The sequence below is a fragment of the Callospermophilus lateralis genome, unplaced genomic scaffold (assembly GCF_048772815.1).
Source record: "Callospermophilus lateralis isolate mCalLat2 unplaced genomic scaffold, mCalLat2.hap1 Scaffold_2339, whole genome shotgun sequence".
Lineage (NCBI taxonomy): Eukaryota > Metazoa > Chordata > Mammalia > Rodentia > Sciuridae > Callospermophilus > Callospermophilus lateralis.
In genome coordinates this window covers 213763-230342 of record NW_027513226.1, presented here as the reverse complement: position 1 = coordinate 230342, position 16580 = coordinate 213763, and the positions used below count along the sequence as shown (strand labels likewise).

Sequence of the window (16580 nt, the reverse complement as noted above, 5' to 3'; positions counted from 1 at the left end):
CCTCACTCCTCCTGCACACTTGCCCTGGGGCCTGAGTCTCCAGAGCCTTCTTGGTCTGCTGCTGTCCTGATGACCCAGGCAGGCTCCCCCCCCAGTGCTGGCCCTGCTCTTTAGTCTGTGCAGAGTGGTCTAGAGCCTGAGGGCTCTAACAGCACCTCCTTGGAGTGGCTTCCTCAATGCTGCTGCCCAGCTGTCCCTCTGTCCTTTCTCCCTGCTCTATCATTCTTGCTATTACTAATGTGCACATACCTCACAGCATTCATTTGAGCTGCTACTCTGTTGTCTATGTCACCCACTAGCTATGAGATCCAGAGTGTGGAATGTTGTCTATGTTAACCATTAAATCAAGTCAATAGCCAGGAACACTGCCATTAATCAATCCATAATTTGAAGAACCAAATGTGGCACATGCTGAGGATCTTGTGTTTATCCTCTCTATGAGGTCATGGATTTTGTTCATAAAGTTAGGAAGTCAATCACCCAACTTTCCTGTTGTCTTGTGATTCTGTGCTCCAGTTGGGCTCCTGACATCTTGTGATTCTGTGCTCCATGTATATTTACCTATTGGCATTTGTCAATTAGACAACTATCAACATGCCTTCACATTTTCCCAATAAACTCATTTTCCACTTTCATTTATTTTTACCAGAGGTATATGTAGGGCAATTCATTTTAAGTTATTAAATGTGAATGATGGCATCAAACCCTTAATAGCTTTTCTTTCTTTTGAAAAATTGATAATGCAAGATGACTATCCAGATTAATAGTTTGGACAGGATGTGTAGTCAATATTTCTTTAAGGTGGAAAAATACAAACATATAAAATGGAAAATCTCATACCAAGTCTAGATGAATGAAGATGTCAAAACACATAGACTGGAAATATAAATCACAATTCCTGAATATTTGGGAGAATATTGATAGAAAGAATAAGAGCCAGAACTGGAATGACACAAAGAGTAAAGAGAGGCTCTACAGAGTGAAGATACAGGTATGAATTCCCAAGTAACAGCATGGGCACAAAATGCAAAACAATATTATTTAGGAAGGGAATTTTGCTCATTTTATCTAACTTTGATTTTCACTCTAAATGATTAATGCCTTTTACTTTAATGATTAACTCTGAAGATGAGAATTCAAACTCGTTAGCTATAATTCCTAAGGCACCACTTCTCACATGCTTCCTACTTGCACAGCTCAGCATAAGATCCCACCCTCCTGCCTGTACTGGGTGAGAATTAAACTTCAGCACAGGGAGATAAAACCAAAAGCCCAAGATCCATGTGCTCCTACCTCCTCTCAAAAATGTAATTAGGCATGATCTCTAAAGGAGATCAAGACTAACACAAATTGAATTGAGTGAATTGTGGGATACAGATTAAGCATTTTCTAAGGGATCAGCAAATGTTTAAGAAGTAGGCACATAGGCTCATAGTATGTTACCTAAGATGACTTAATTTGAAAATGTAATTATTCACATCAGTAAATTATTTCGTTCATATTTTTAAAATGATGTCATTAATGCCTGAATTTACAGAATTTGGGCTATGAATACATTATAATAAGTGATATAATAAGAAGACTAGTAAACAAAGCCGGTACATCCAAGATTCCTATAGAAACAAGAATATCTGAGTGTGTGTCTCCCTTATCTATAGTCATGCTATATTTTTCTCTACCGTGCAGATTCTAAATGGTGCTCTGAAAAAAAATGGTGAGTTTTGCCAGTAAATGGATGGAAGTGGAGATATTGTGCTAAGTGAAATAAGGCAATCCCTGGAACAGATGTACTCTCTGTATGCAAATACTAACTCACAGCAAGGGGGCAGAGGAAGAATAGAAGTTTGGTGCCTTAGACAAAAGTGAACCAAGTCAAGGTAGAAAGAAAGGAATAGGAAAGATGTGGAATGAATCTGGCCTAAGGCTGCTATGTTCACATATGAATATACCATAGTGAAAGTCCACAAGATGTACAACCATAAGACTGGAATCTTAATTAGAAAAAGATGCACTCCATGTTTGTATAAATAAGTCAAATTAAATTCTGCATGTTAAAAAAAACTGGGGAAAACTACTTTGCACATTATTTGATCTGTCACTTTTATCATGTATTATTTCTTATATGAAGAAAAGAAAACATATGCATGAATTTCTATGATTGATTTAGAATTCATAGGGGATAAGCAAGTAGAAATATGGAGGAAAGAGAAACTATCAGAGAGCACATTATAATTATGGTAGATCTTACAGGACACACAAAAAAAATTATGTTGAAGAACAAGGCTTTTGGGTGGTGACCCATTTTAAGGGCCATCAGAGCAGCTTCTGTTTAGGAGGTGAGCAGCACAGCTCTGGGAGAAGACCCTGGCTTACTCAGCTGCAGCAGTGCCAGTGGGGAGGGGAGAGCAGGCACTAAAGGTGTGGAGGAGGCGAGGTCACTGAGGATGCAGACTCAAGCACACAGGGCACTTCTGTGCCCCACAGGCCATGTCTGTGGTGAACCTGAGTGCTGAGTTGGGGAGCTTGGAAAGCAGGATCCTGGCTTCCTCGGGGCTGAGCCTGGTGCATAGTCCTAGGAATGCTCCTGCTAGGAGTCAGCAGGCAGGAAGGCTCCAGCTACCTCACTGGGTTTGACACAAATGGTACTCGAGTTTATATCTTAAGACATAAGATATACATCTCTCTATGACTTGCTGAGATGGTTACCTGAGAGAACTGGGACTGGAACACTAAGTTTAGGTCTCAAAATCAATTCAACAAAAGCTACACTGTTGGAGAAAAATTAATCCCTTCTTTACAAACACTAATAAAGATGATTTCTTTTTCTTTTCCTTTTCTGTTTTATTTCAGGCTAAGTTCTTATTTTGTTTACATTTCAAAGAAATTAAAGGAGTGTGTTTTCATGGAGAAATGGAACCAAACTTCAAAGGATTTTATGTTGTTGGGGCTATTACCCCCAAACCAAACTGGCCTTCTTCTTTTGTTCCTTATTATATTTGCATTTGTTCTTGCCTTGATGGGGAACTCCGGAATAACTGCCCTCATCTTCTTGGACCCCAGGCTCCACACCCCCATGTACTTTCTCCTCAGCCAGCTCTCCCTCATGGACCTGATGTACATCTCCTCCATTGTCCCTAAGATGGCATACAACTTCCTCTCTGGCCAGAGGAGCATCTCTTTCCTGGGCTGTGGTGTGCAAATGTTCTTCTTTATAACCATTGCCTGTTCTGAAGGCTTACTCCTGGCCTCTATGGCCTATGACCGCTTTGTGGCCATCTGCCACCCCCTCCACTATCCTGTCCGCATGAGTAAAAGAAAGTGTTTGAAGATGATCACAGGAACCTGGATACTGGGGTCCATTCACTCTCTGGCATATACCACCTATACCCTTCATCTTCCTTATTGCAGGTCTAGGGCCATCAATCATTTCTTCTGTGAGGTCCCATCCATGATGCCTCTGGTCTGTATGGACACCTGGATCTTTGAGTACATTCGGTTTTTAAGTACAGGCCTATTTCTCCTCCTTCCTTTCCTTGGCATCACGGCCTCCTATGGACGGGTCCTTTTTGCTGTCTTCCACATGCGCTCAAAAGAGGGAAGAAGAAAGGCCTTCACCACCTGCTCCACACATTTAACCGTGGTGACATTTTACTATGCTCCTTTTGTCTACACTTATCTCCGGCCCAAGAATGTCCGCTCACCAACAGAAGATAAGAACCTGGCTGTCTTCTACACCATCCTCACCCCCATGCTCAATCCCATTGTCTACAGCCTGAGGAACAAGGAGGTGCTAGGGGCCATGAGGAGAGTGTGGGGGATGCTCTCCTCCAGGAAAAAATGAGAATGGCTATTCCTGCTTCTCTGCATTGCTTTTATATTTTTTGAAGACTGTAACTCTCTAGAGCAATGCTGACCTTTAGATGTATAATATGATCCACACATATAACTAGATTTCTACTGAGATATTCATCAGTTAAAATTCATTAGATGTTATATTGATTACTATATATAACTATAATAATTATTTATATTTTGTTAAAATGTTACAATTAATATGAATATTATCAATCAATTAATTTCATATTATACTATATTATATATAGTATGTTGTTTCATAGAGTAATATTTATACAATATTGGTACTCTTATTGATATTTATCATTTGTACATATCTTACATGAATTATTACTGTGCTTGTATATATCATTTTATTCTAATTTTTCTCAGCGTTGTGTCAAGTATATAAACCATAGCAACTTGAACTTTTCAAATATCAAGTGTCCCAATGTCACATGTGGCCAGTGTCAACTAAAGTTAGTACCTTTTGGTAATTTGCAGTTCTCTCCTTTAGGACCTAATGTGCCTTGTTTTCTCTGTTCTCTGTTCCCTCTTCTTGGGATAAACAATTGTACTCCAAACTCTTAAAAATAGCCATTTGTTTTCCTTGTAAAAGTTAGTTTTAATACTTGCAGAAATAAATAAGTTGAAGTGGTTCCTAGAATTCACCATTATTACAGCTCTAATTATTCTCCTTGCAATATAATATGGAAAAATGTTCATTCTTTCATGGGGATAAAATAATGCCATTCTCTTTTATGAATTCTTTGACAAATTATTTGCATGTAACAGGGTAGAGGAGTTTGTGGCTTTGGAGTCATGAATCAAGACCTCCAGAGATCAAGCAAGAAGCAGTTACCATGTCTATATACTCCAGCAGTAGCTAAGCAGATTACACACAGCCGCCAATGCAATTTCTGGTCAATTGTCCTTGCAGCATCCAATCAAGGAGCATGCCATAGAACAAGCGCTGGGATCATAATACGTGGCCTCACACCCAGGGCTGTGAGTAACTGAATCACAGAGATTTGAAGATGTACTCAAGAGCACACCAGGTCCTAGGGTAGGAGTTGGGGACCAAGGGGGAGGGTCCTGCAGAGCCCAGGTCATGCAGCATTCACTGAAGCACAGATGTTCTCCCTACAAACTCCTCCGTTGAACCAAAGTGATTCTTGAATAAAGACCATTATAAAGTGAGTCTGATGTTATAAAATATTGTCTGATTATCTGCCAGGTGCACACAGGGTGGGGATTTTCCAATAGAGCCTCCTAAAGTTGATTTTGCAGAAAGTTTTCTAAGAAATCTTATTGGACTTTAAAGCCTCTATATGAAATGAACTAATAAAGATAGATTTAACACATACACAAAAAATGCCTTCCTCTAAGGCCTTCACCACTCTTTATCGTGCTTTGCAGAATTTGGAATGACTTCTTCTCTTCTCTACCTAAGATATCATGAGGGTCCTGACCTTTCAGAATAAACCAGGTGCCAGGTCACTTTTATCAGGAAGCTTTAGGTGATAGATTACATAGAACCAGAATAAGTCCTTCAGAAAGCTGATCACAGCTCTGTGCCCATCTGTAGGAGGAATGACTGTGTATGAGCCTCAGCTAGAGATGACACAAAAAAGTGTTCATTAGAATAAATGTTTTGTGTCTACTATGACATCTATAATACAAATTGCCACCTATGTAGGAATGGTGAGGTCAGCATTTAACATCATCACTAGCAATGGGAAACTGTGAACTAGATCAGACATTCAACAGCAGGAATCTACCACATCATCCAATGTATTTATAAGGCCAACAACATGTATGGGGTAGGAATTACATAGACTATATAATTTTTTCAGATACTGGAATTATAGTTTGTTAATTGTAAAGAAGATAGGGCAGGAAGGCAAAAGAAAGTTTGGAATTTGTGAAAAGTGTACAGAGGAGGGGTAGAGATAGGAAGCAGATAATGGTTGTTAAAAAGGGAGAAAAAATAACTTAAAGAAATAAAATATTAAAAGAGAGGCAGAGAAAAAACAGAAAAAAATAGTTATTACTGGGGGAATAGAGTGAAGACAGTGCAGTAAGAGGAACAAAAGCCAAGTTTGGAACACAGAAATAAGTTTACATTATTACAACTCAATCCCACCAATAATTGTACCACACCTATATCAAACCATGGTTACCTAGTAAATGGGTAAAGAAGAAAGCAATCAAAGAGAAAGAAAATCACTATATATATATATATATATATATATATATATATATATATATATATATATTATATAATACACATATCTATTCAAACATACACAAACATATATTTGAACACATATATATGTATATAGATATACTTGAACCTGTGAGAAGTAGAGCAAAAGCACACACACACACACACACACACACACACACAAATGCAGAATTTAAAAAGTAAAGAAAGACTAAATTAAGTTGAAAAAAATTTTTTAAAATGGTTTAATATATGAAATAAATTTTAAAAACTTAGTGGGAAATAAAGGGTTTGTTTCTGCCAAGGCAGATAAAGCACTGGCAAGGATGGATTTTTGTCCTTTCACTAACTGGGGGCTGGGGTGTTAAGTCCAAGTCTTGGGTCATAGTCAGCTGTTGTGGCTAGGATCCAAAGTTGTAGCTCTTATCTTGCTGTTTCCCAGTATAGAATAAAATAGATTGGGGATTGCTAGAAAATTGTGTACTCCAGTAGAGGAGGTGAGGTAGAGTTCTAATTCAGATGTTCTGGTTGTTGGAATTTAGTCTTGGCTGGCCTTTGAATCTCTGTAGGTGGGTGCTTTAGGTTTGATCCCATCCCTTGTTCCTGGGAATTATCCATTTTTGCTGGATTTCTGTTCTCAGGGACTTTCATAATTTCCACTCTTAGAGTGCAGATTCTAATACTCCACAGACTTTACTTTCACCATTCTGGATGTGAACTACTCAGAACCAGCCCCTGGGCTGCAAGCTTCAGTGTGACCATTATTGGTGTCTTCCGAATGGCCCTTATGAGATGCCAGCAACAAAGGGAACCCTCTATTCTTGGTATCTGGAGGCTGGATGACCTGCTATGGCCAGAAAAATGGTCCTTCAGAATAAAAGATGAAAAAAAAGCTTCCTACATACAGCTGAAATTAAATTAATACATAATTGCTTATCCTGTACTACAAAACATGATCTTTCAGCTTACAAACATTCCAGGCCATTCCACAAAAATAAACTGAAAATTTTTTCCCAAAATAAATGTAATTAAAATTATCCTCTAACATTTGCTAAGAATGACTGACACCTCTTGGTCCTTACATGTTGACTTTCCTTTATACATCTAGTAGTTACGCAAAATGTAATAAGGAAAAGGAAAGCCTCATCTGGCAGACATGGTCTTATCCATGAGTAGGAGTGTCTACCTGAGATGTAAGCTGATTATTAACAAAGACTTGACTTATGCCCAATATTATGATCTATTTTAGAATTGGTTCCACGTGCCTCCAAGAAAAAATGAATTCAGTTTCCAGTGAATGAAATGTTCTACAGATGTCTGCTAGGTTCATGTGACTAAAAGCATTTTTAGTTCTGAAGAGTCATTACCTAGTTTATATCTAGATAACTTATCTATTGGAGAAAGCATGTTAAGTCACCCAGTAGTGTATTATGTGGTCTATTTAATTTGTCATATTGAAAAGATGTGTTTTATCTACATATGAACATCAACATTTGGATCATAAATACTTACAATCATAATCTTTCTCTTTGGATGATTTCTTTAATAAGCAGAAAGTGTATCTCCTGATCATTTTTGGCTTAAAATCTACTTTGATATGAGTAGCAATGCCTGCTTGCTTTTGGTTCTGTTTTCTTCACATATCTCTTCCACCCTTTCACCTTCACTCTGTGGGTATCTTTGTCTTTAAGGTGAATCTCTTGAGGGTGGTTTGTTGTTGTTTTGTTTTGTTTCTTGTAAAACCACTCTGCCAATCCAAGTCTTCCACTAGAATGCTTAGACCATTTATATTCAATATTATTATAGAGAGATGATTTGTATTTTCTACCAATTTGATTTATTTCTAATGGTTAATTCAGATTTGATTCTTACAATTGACTTTCTTCTAGTAGAATTGGATCCTAGGATGGTTGTGATTTCTATTTTTCATTTCATTTTCATTTCTGGGATGAAATATTTCAACATATAATTTAGGAATACAAGCTTAGTCTCTGTGAATTGTTTTTATTTCTTCTTGTCATGGAAAACTTTTATTTCATCTTCAAGCTTGATAGGTAGTTTTTCTCAGCATGATATTCTTCTTGGACACCTGTTTTTACTGTCTGGGCAAGAAAATCAGTTGAAATCCTGATTGTCTTGCCTGTAAATGTGATCTGTATTCTTCTCTTGTGGCTTTTAAAACTATATCCTTATTATATTTTTTGGGCATTTTTATTTTAAAGTTGATTTTTTAAATCTTTCTGATTCAGGATTCTAAATATACCTTGCATTTGAATTTCAATTTCATTCCTAAAGTTTGGAATTTTTTGCTATTATTTGATTGAAAAGCTTGTGCATTCCTTTAGTTGTCTTTGTTTCTTAAGGATTCTAAATAGTTTTTATTTGTGTGCATTCGTTTTAGATATGCATGACAAGAGAGTTCATTTTGACATAATTATAAAAGCATAAATATAATTTATTCTAATTCAGTCACCAGTACTTCCCCTACTTGCCCCCCTTATAATCCTCCATTTCCTTCCCTCTACTCCACTGATCTTTCTTTCTTCATTAAGTAGTTTTAAAGTTGCTGTCTTGTGAATGTATGTGGTGATGAGATTCACTATGGTATGTTTACACAAGCATACCTTAATGTAATAAAATTAAAAATCAATGATACATTAAATTCAGAAACTATAATAAGACCTGGAGATTATATAATGTGCCTTTGAATGATAAATGGATAGCAGAATTAATCAGGTGAGAAATTAGAAAATACAGAGCAATATATGAGATTAGTGAAACAATTTATCAAAATCTCTACAAAAGTATAAATGCAGGTCTAAGGGGAAAATTCATGTCATTCAGTTTGAAAGACATCAAATAAATAATCTAACTTTACATCTCTGGTACTTAAAAAAAGACCAAACCGACACCAAATTCAGTAGAAAACAGGTAATAATTGAAGGGAGAGACAAAAACTATGAAATTAAGATTTAAAAAACAGTTGATGAAAGAAAGAGTTGGTTTTTTGATTAATGAACTTTTAGCCAAACTAACTAAAAACAAGAAGGAATGGCTCAATTACAAAATCTAACATAAAAAGAAATATCACTACAGACACTACTGAAATCCAGAGGATCATCAGAAACTATTTTGAAAACTTATACTCTAAGAAGTTGGAAAATATTGAAGACATGAAAACATTCCTAGACACATACGACCTTCTTAAATTGAGCTGGAAAGATACAGAAAACCTAAGTAGACTAATATCAAGCAATGAGATTGAAGCAGAGAACAACAGCCTTTTAAAAGACAAAACTGCTGGACTGGATGGGTTCCCACAGTAGTTCTACCCGACCTTAATCTTAAAATAATCAAATCCTCCTCAAACTATTCCATAAATAGAAAGAGAGGAAAAACTACCAGTTCATTCTATGGAGCCAGTATCACCCTGGCACCAAAACCAGACAAAGACACATCAAGAAAAGAAAACTTCAGAAGAATGTACTTAGTAAACATACATGCAAAATCCCCCAATAAAATAAAATATGACTAAATCACATGTAAAATCACATTAAGGCCAGCATGAACAAGTGTTACCCCAGTTATGCAGATTTGGTTCTACACACAAATCAATATGTATAATCCACCACATAAGTGGAATTAAGGACAATTATTACATAATCACCTCAATAAATGCAGAAAAGGCATTCAACAAATCCAGTATTCATTAATGTTGAATATGTGGGAAAAGTTACCATAACAGTGAAAGGAATACAAGATACTTACTTACCTCCACAGTTTAAAGGAAATGAATGAAAAACCCAATGCCAACATTGTACTGAATGGAAAAAAAAATTAAGGATTTTCTCTAAAATCAGGAACATGGTAAGAATGGACACTGTTACATCTACTATTCCACATGTGTCTTGAATCTATTTCAGGAGACATGACACAAGACAAGGAAACTGAGACTATACAAATAGGGAAGAAATAATTCATATTATCTATTTGCTGATGACATGATCTAGAAGCCCCTTCAAACTCCACCAGAAGACTTCTAACACTGATAAATACATTCAGCAAAGTTGCCAGACACAAGAACAAAATGCATAAAAAATTCCTTTCCTATAGTGTGATAACAAATCTGGTGAGAAAGAAATCAGGAACACTTTCCTATACACAATAACTTCAAAAACAAATATTTTAGAATGAATTCAATGAAGAAGCTGAAGGATCTCTGCAATAAAAACTACAAACATTAAAGAAAGAAATTCAAGAAGACATTGACAATGGAAAGACTGCCCTTCTTGGATAGGTAGAATTAATATGGTCAAAATGGCCATACTTCCAAATGCAATATACAGATTCCATGGAACCCTCAACAAAATAACAATGACATTTTTCAAAGAAGAAGAGAAAATAGCCTTAAAACTCTTTTAGAAGAATAAAAATCCCAGAGTACACAAAACCATCCTTCACAAAAGTAGTGGTGCAGGAAGTGTCACAATATCAAATTTTCAATTATACTACAGAACTATATAAAATTCACATAATATTGGTCTCAAAACAGACATGAAGAACAGTTGAATAAAATAGTAGACACAGAGACAACTGACATAAACAAAGTCATCAGATACTTGACAAAGTTCCCAAAAGCATTGGAGAAAGACAGACTGTTTAACAAAACGGGACTGGGAAACCTGGATGTCCATTTGCAGAAGAATGAAACTAGATCCCTACTCTATACAAAAACCAACTCAAAGTGCAATAAATATCAAAGAAATACACCAGAAACTTTGCAAAGGTAGAATAAAACATAGGGTGAACACTCCAAAGCATCAGCACAGGTATTAACTTTCTTAACAAGAATATTAAAGCTTAAGTAATAAAAGCAACAGTCAATCAGTGGGACAGCATCAAGATAAAAAGTTCTACACATTTTAAAAAGAAAAAAAAGTATGAAGGGACAGCCTGCAAAAAGAGATAAAATATTCACCAGCCATTCTTCTAAAATCCAAAATATTTACCAAAAAGCAAATAACCAAATGGATTAATGGGTAAAGAACCAAACAGATATTTCTCAAAAGTAGATATAGAATGGCCAAAAAGAAAGTTCCACATCCATAAAAATCTAGGAAATTGAAATTAAAACAGCAATGAAAATTCATGTCACTCCAGTCAGAAAGGGCATTATCAAGAATATAAGTAATAATAAATGCTGGTGAAGATATGGGGAAATACACTCATGCATTGTTAATGGGACTGCAAATTAATGAAACCACTTTAAAAGCTGTGTGGAAGTTCATCATAAGTCTATAGGCACATCAGTGATTATAGTAGGAAAATTCACAATGTCCATATTGTGAGAACGACTCAGGTGCCTCTCAAGAGATGAGTAAATAAAGGAAATGTGCTATACATTCACTATGGAGTTTTATTCAGCTATAAAGAAAAATGAAGTTATGGCATTTGAGAGAAAATTGATGAAACAAGAAAACATCATACTCTGTGAAAAAGACAGACTCAGAAAGTCAAAGGGTGAATAGTTTCTTCATATATGATGAGAGCCAGGTCACAGTTAAGTCCCACAGGTGACATGAAATGTACCCTTCTCTGTGGTTTGCCAGGACAGAAAAAGATCATCTGTCACTGCTACCCATGCAACAGGGAGCAAACATCTGCATGCATACTTCTATGGAGTTCCCAGAACGTCCCTCCAATTGGTCTTGTTTAAAGAGTTGAAAACTGTCAGGGTTGGTGGCACATGCCTTCATTCCAGCAGCTTAGGAGGCTGAGGGAGCAGGATCACAAGTTTAAAGCCAGCCTCAGCAATTTAGCAAGGCCCAGAGCAACCTAGTGAGAGCCTGTCTCAAAATAAAACATAGAAAAAGGGCTGAGGATGTGGCACATTGTTTAAGCATCACTAGGTTCAGTCTCTCATACCAAAAATTAAAAACAAAAATATTGACAAGAGAGAAATGTGTTAAGGGATTTTTCCAGTTTGATCTCCTAGTCAGTGTTTGGAGCTGCCTGGTAGAAACCACTGTGCTTCCAAATCCTCATTTTATTACAAAACTTCAAAGTCAACCTTTATTTTAGGAGAATTGCTCTCTTCATTCGCATTTTCACAAGTCAATTTATATCTTTCCTCATATAGAAAAAGATATTTTGTCATATCATAATTTAATTCAGCCACCACAGCCAATAACTTGCTTAAGAATCTGACTAGATTGTAGAAGGTAATTGCTCTCACTACTATTCCTGATATCACCCAGCTCAACACTGCTTCTTGCTGATCCTCAGGTTTTAACTTATAAAACAGGAGGTTTTCGTAGACATGACCTAACGCCCCTACAGCTCCTCATCCTGTTCGGAAATGACTGAGCTTATCCCTCTTGAGACTAATTCTGGGCAGCAGGAGAGAGCAGCAGCTGAGTGAGTTGGCTGATTTATCCCACACTTGAACCAAGTTCACCATGAAGAGAGCAAGGTCAGGTGAAATGACCAAGTTTTCTCTCCCATGGGCTTGGACCCTGGGGATCCATTAGAGGAAGAAGGACATGTAAGGCTTGAAGGAGGAAGGCTCTTTGCATCAGAGGCAGCAGTTCATCCTTCTGTCCCACTCTCCAGAAGTAAGTGTGGCATGTTTGAGTCTGTTTTACTGAAACAAGGGAAGAGCAGAGGGAGATGACTGAGCAAAGCAATAAGGAAGCAGCTCTCAAGGTGAGGAGCTCTGAGAGTTCAGCATAAGATAATACTAGAGGTGGGAGCAGTGGGCACTGAGTGCGTTCTGAGAACTCCTTCCTGGTGCCTTTGGCTCCTCACATCAGAAGAGCTGGGTGAGATACAGGCCAGCTGCTCAGTGTCAGGACCTAGTTGTTTAGCCTGGCAGAGTGTGAGCACAGCTTGGGGTTTAAACATTTCAAAGTATTCAATGGACTATTAGGTGGGAATATTGTAAAAAAACCAACTTCTTCTCTCAAATCCCAGTCCCAGATTTCAGATGGTGTAAGTCAAAATCCTATCATTGTACTAAGTTGATTTGGGTTAGCTTTAACTAAGATATTTTGGAGACAAGGTTTTCTTATCATAAGGAAACATTTATTTTGCACAAAGGATAATCCATGCCATAACAAATTGTAAACACGGGAGTCAATTTAAGTGTAAAATCAGTTGATGTGAACCTGTTAAAATTTCAGAATATGTTGCTCTCTAGTAGTGTGATCTTCATTTTACTGGGTCTTCTCCATTTAAGGTCTGAATTTCTGAGTCTTCTCTATTTAAAGTATGAAAGGAAGAAAAGGGAGGGAGACCTGCTCTGTGCTAAACACAGTGCTCAGTTAATTGCATCATCCCAGATCTCAGGTGTGGTTGTTGGGGGTGAGTTAGCTGAGGCTCAGCCAAACAGTTGGCTTATTGGTCATGGGCTGATTGTAACTCTTTTTCAAGGACCTTAAGTCTCATTGTATTAATTACTATTGCTTTCTTGTAACTTTTGCAAAATGAATACAGCCACCTACATTTGCTGCAGTGATATTGTTGGTTTCTGTCAAGTGAAGGTTATTTTTTTCAACTGTAAGTATTTGAGCAGTTGGCTCTGTAAATGACAAAGGGAGACAATCATCCTTACACTCCTTGTGCTTCCCAAGTTTAGTGTAACTGAGAGTGTTTTTTCAAGAAATTCTGGCACATGAAATAAGGTCAAATACCCAATAAAGGAAGTTGCTGATCATCCATGCCAATAGACCCCAATATGTAATTCCAATGTCCCAGTTCCTAAAATTTAATTAGAGATGGAGTACTGGAGTGAATAATCTTATTCATTGTCTGACAGCATGAAAGTTTTCAACTTAAAAAAAAAGATAATTAATGTAACAACCCAAATCAAACTTTTATGATACTCTAGACTCTTTGTACTACAAATTTAAATGTAAAAATAGGTCTCCAAATGAATAATGGGACCATTGAAGATAAACTTAGAGCATAAGGTGTGTTCAGGTCCTGGTACTAACAACAAAATTAAACCTGGAGGATAAAAAGTAGTGGAAAAGTACCACAAAACGTTCTCATGTTCTGCTTTTTAATGCACATACACTACAAACTTATGTAAAAAAAAATTTCTTCTCACATGTCATTAGTTGAATTATCATACTAATTCACAGAAAAACCCTCTGAGTGTGTGTTTCCATTATCAAAACCAGTGTTATAAATCCATCACCAGAGAAGTTATGTTTGCTGCTGTGAAAACTAGAATGAAAGTCTTGTACATTATTTTAATGTCATTTTATCATGTGATATTTGCTTGCACAAAGAAAAACCATGTGTTTTTAGAATTTCAGAAATTGGAAACCTCAATAGGGAGGAGATAATACTCAAAGAATATAATAATATCATGGTGGATTTTATAGGATACACAATACCTTCACAGTGTTAGAACAATGCTTTGGATGGTGACCAACTTCTAGGACCAGCAGAGCAGCTTCTGTTTAGGAGGTGAGCAGTACATCTCTAGGAGAAGACCCTGGCTTACTCAACTGTAGCAATGCCAGTGGGGTGGGAAGAGCAGGACTAAAGGTGTGGAGGATGTGAGGTCACTGAGGATACAGGCTCAAGCACACAGGGCACTTCTGTGCCCCACAGGCCATGTCTGTGGTGAACCTGAGTGCTGAGTTGGGGAGCTGGAAAGCAGGGTCCTGGCTTCCTCTGGGGCTGAGCCTGGTGCATTGTCTTAGGAATGCTCCTGTCAAGAGTCAGCAGGCAGCAAGGCTCCAGCTACCTCAATGGGTTTCCTGTGCCTGGTATAGACTTTGTATTGCAAGACCATGTATGTGTCCAGGATGTGCTGAGATGGTTACAGAGAGAACCCTGGCAGAAACATTCTATTCAGGTCTTAAAAATCAATTCAAGAAAAAGGTACAGATTGAAAAAATAAACAACAATTAATTTTAAACAAACACTAATAAAGGCAATTCATTTTTATTCTCTTTTACTGTTTCAATTCATGTTTAATGTTCAATTTTTATTTTTTTCTTAATTTCAAGGAATTTGAGGAACTAGGTTTTCATGGAGAAATGGAACCAAACTTCAAATGATTTCATTTTGTTCAGCCTGTTACCCCTAAACCAAACTGGCCTACTTCTCTTGCTCCTGATCATCTTTGTGTTTGTTCTCACCTGTTTGGGGAACTCAGGGATGACTGCCCTCATCTTCTTGGCCCCCCGGCTCCACACCCCTATGTACTTTCTCCTCAGCCAGCTCTCCCTCATGGACCTGATGTACATCTCTACCACAGTCCCCAAAATGGTGTATAACTTCCTCTTTGGCCAGAAAAGTATCTCCTTCCTGGGCTGTGGTATACAAAGCTGCTTCTTTGTGACGATGGCAAGTTCTGAAGGCTTACTCCTGGCCTCCATGGCCTATGACCACTTTGTAGCCATCTGTCACCCCCTCCATTATCACATACATATGAGCAAAAGAATGTGTGTGAAGATGATCCTGGGGTCCTGGACACTAGGTTCTCTCAATGGCCTAGTCCACACTGTGTATGCTCTTCATCTTCCATACTGCAGGTCCAGGACCATCAGTCACTTCTACTATGACATCCCAGACACGTTGCTTCTTGTCTGTACGGACACCTGGGTCTATGAGTACATGATTTTTTTTAGTGCAGTCCTGGTCTTCCTCCTTCCTTTCCTTGGAATCACTTTGTCCTATGGACGGGTCATTTTTTCTGTCTTTCATATGTGCTCAAAAGAGGGAAGAAGAAAGGCCTTCACCACGTGCTTCACACATTTAACTGTTGTGATATTTTACTATGCTCCTTTTGCCTTCACTTATCTCTGTCCCAAGAGTGTCTGCTCACCAGAAAAAGATAAGAACATGGCCGTCTTCTACACCATCCTTACCCCCATGCTCAATCCCATCATCTACAGCCTGAGGAACAAGGAGGTACTGGGGGCCACGGGAAGAGTGTGTGGGATGTTCTCCCCCAGGAAGAAGTGAGCACGGCCGTACCTGCTCCTCTGTATGGCTACTCTCCATGCAGACTGGAACTCTCTAGAGCACTGCTGTCATGTAGATGTATGTTATTCCACATATGTAATTAGATTTCTAGTAACATGTTTAAATGTGTTATTAAATTATATATTATTATATATACATTAATAATTAAAATATTTAATTGAAAACTCAGTGATAATATTGACAAATTTGATATTATCCTATTATATGTAATATACAATATGCTATTTGTTCACATAATATTTTAAAGTAATTATAATCTGATATTGAAATATTATGTCTATTTTTGACATTATTCTCTTGCTGTGCTTGTATCCTGTGTTTTTATTTCATGTTTTCCAGCACTGCATGTCTTTAGAGTTATATCCTGTTAGTAGCTTTCACTGTGTTACATTTCAGTTTTCCCACAACAACATGGGGCCTGGGTGTACAAATACCCAGCACTTCTGGCAGGCTAGTAGTCCTCTCTGTCAGGATCACAAATGGCTTGTTATTCTTGGGACAAGGAATTATACTG

At 37.5% G+C, this 16580-nt stretch overlaps 2 protein-coding genes across 2 annotated transcripts; both read left to right on the top strand.

Moving 5' to 3' along the window:
• The first annotated feature begins 2902 nt into the window (after positions 1-2902).
• LOC143640414 (olfactory receptor 2L13-like) lies at positions 2903-3841 on the top strand. The gene has a single exon (XM_077108241.1). It carries the CDS (start codon positions 2903-2905, stop codon positions 3839-3841), a length of 939 nt encoding a protein of 312 aa, XP_076964356.1.
• Positions 3842-15106: 11265 nt separating this feature from the next.
• Positions 15107-16045, top strand: LOC143388592 (olfactory receptor 2L13-like). The gene has a single exon (XM_076842260.2). The coding sequence runs from the start codon at positions 15107-15109 to the stop codon at positions 16043-16045; it is 939 nt and encodes a 312-aa protein (XP_076698375.2).
• Positions 16046-16580: the final 535 nt, after the last annotated feature.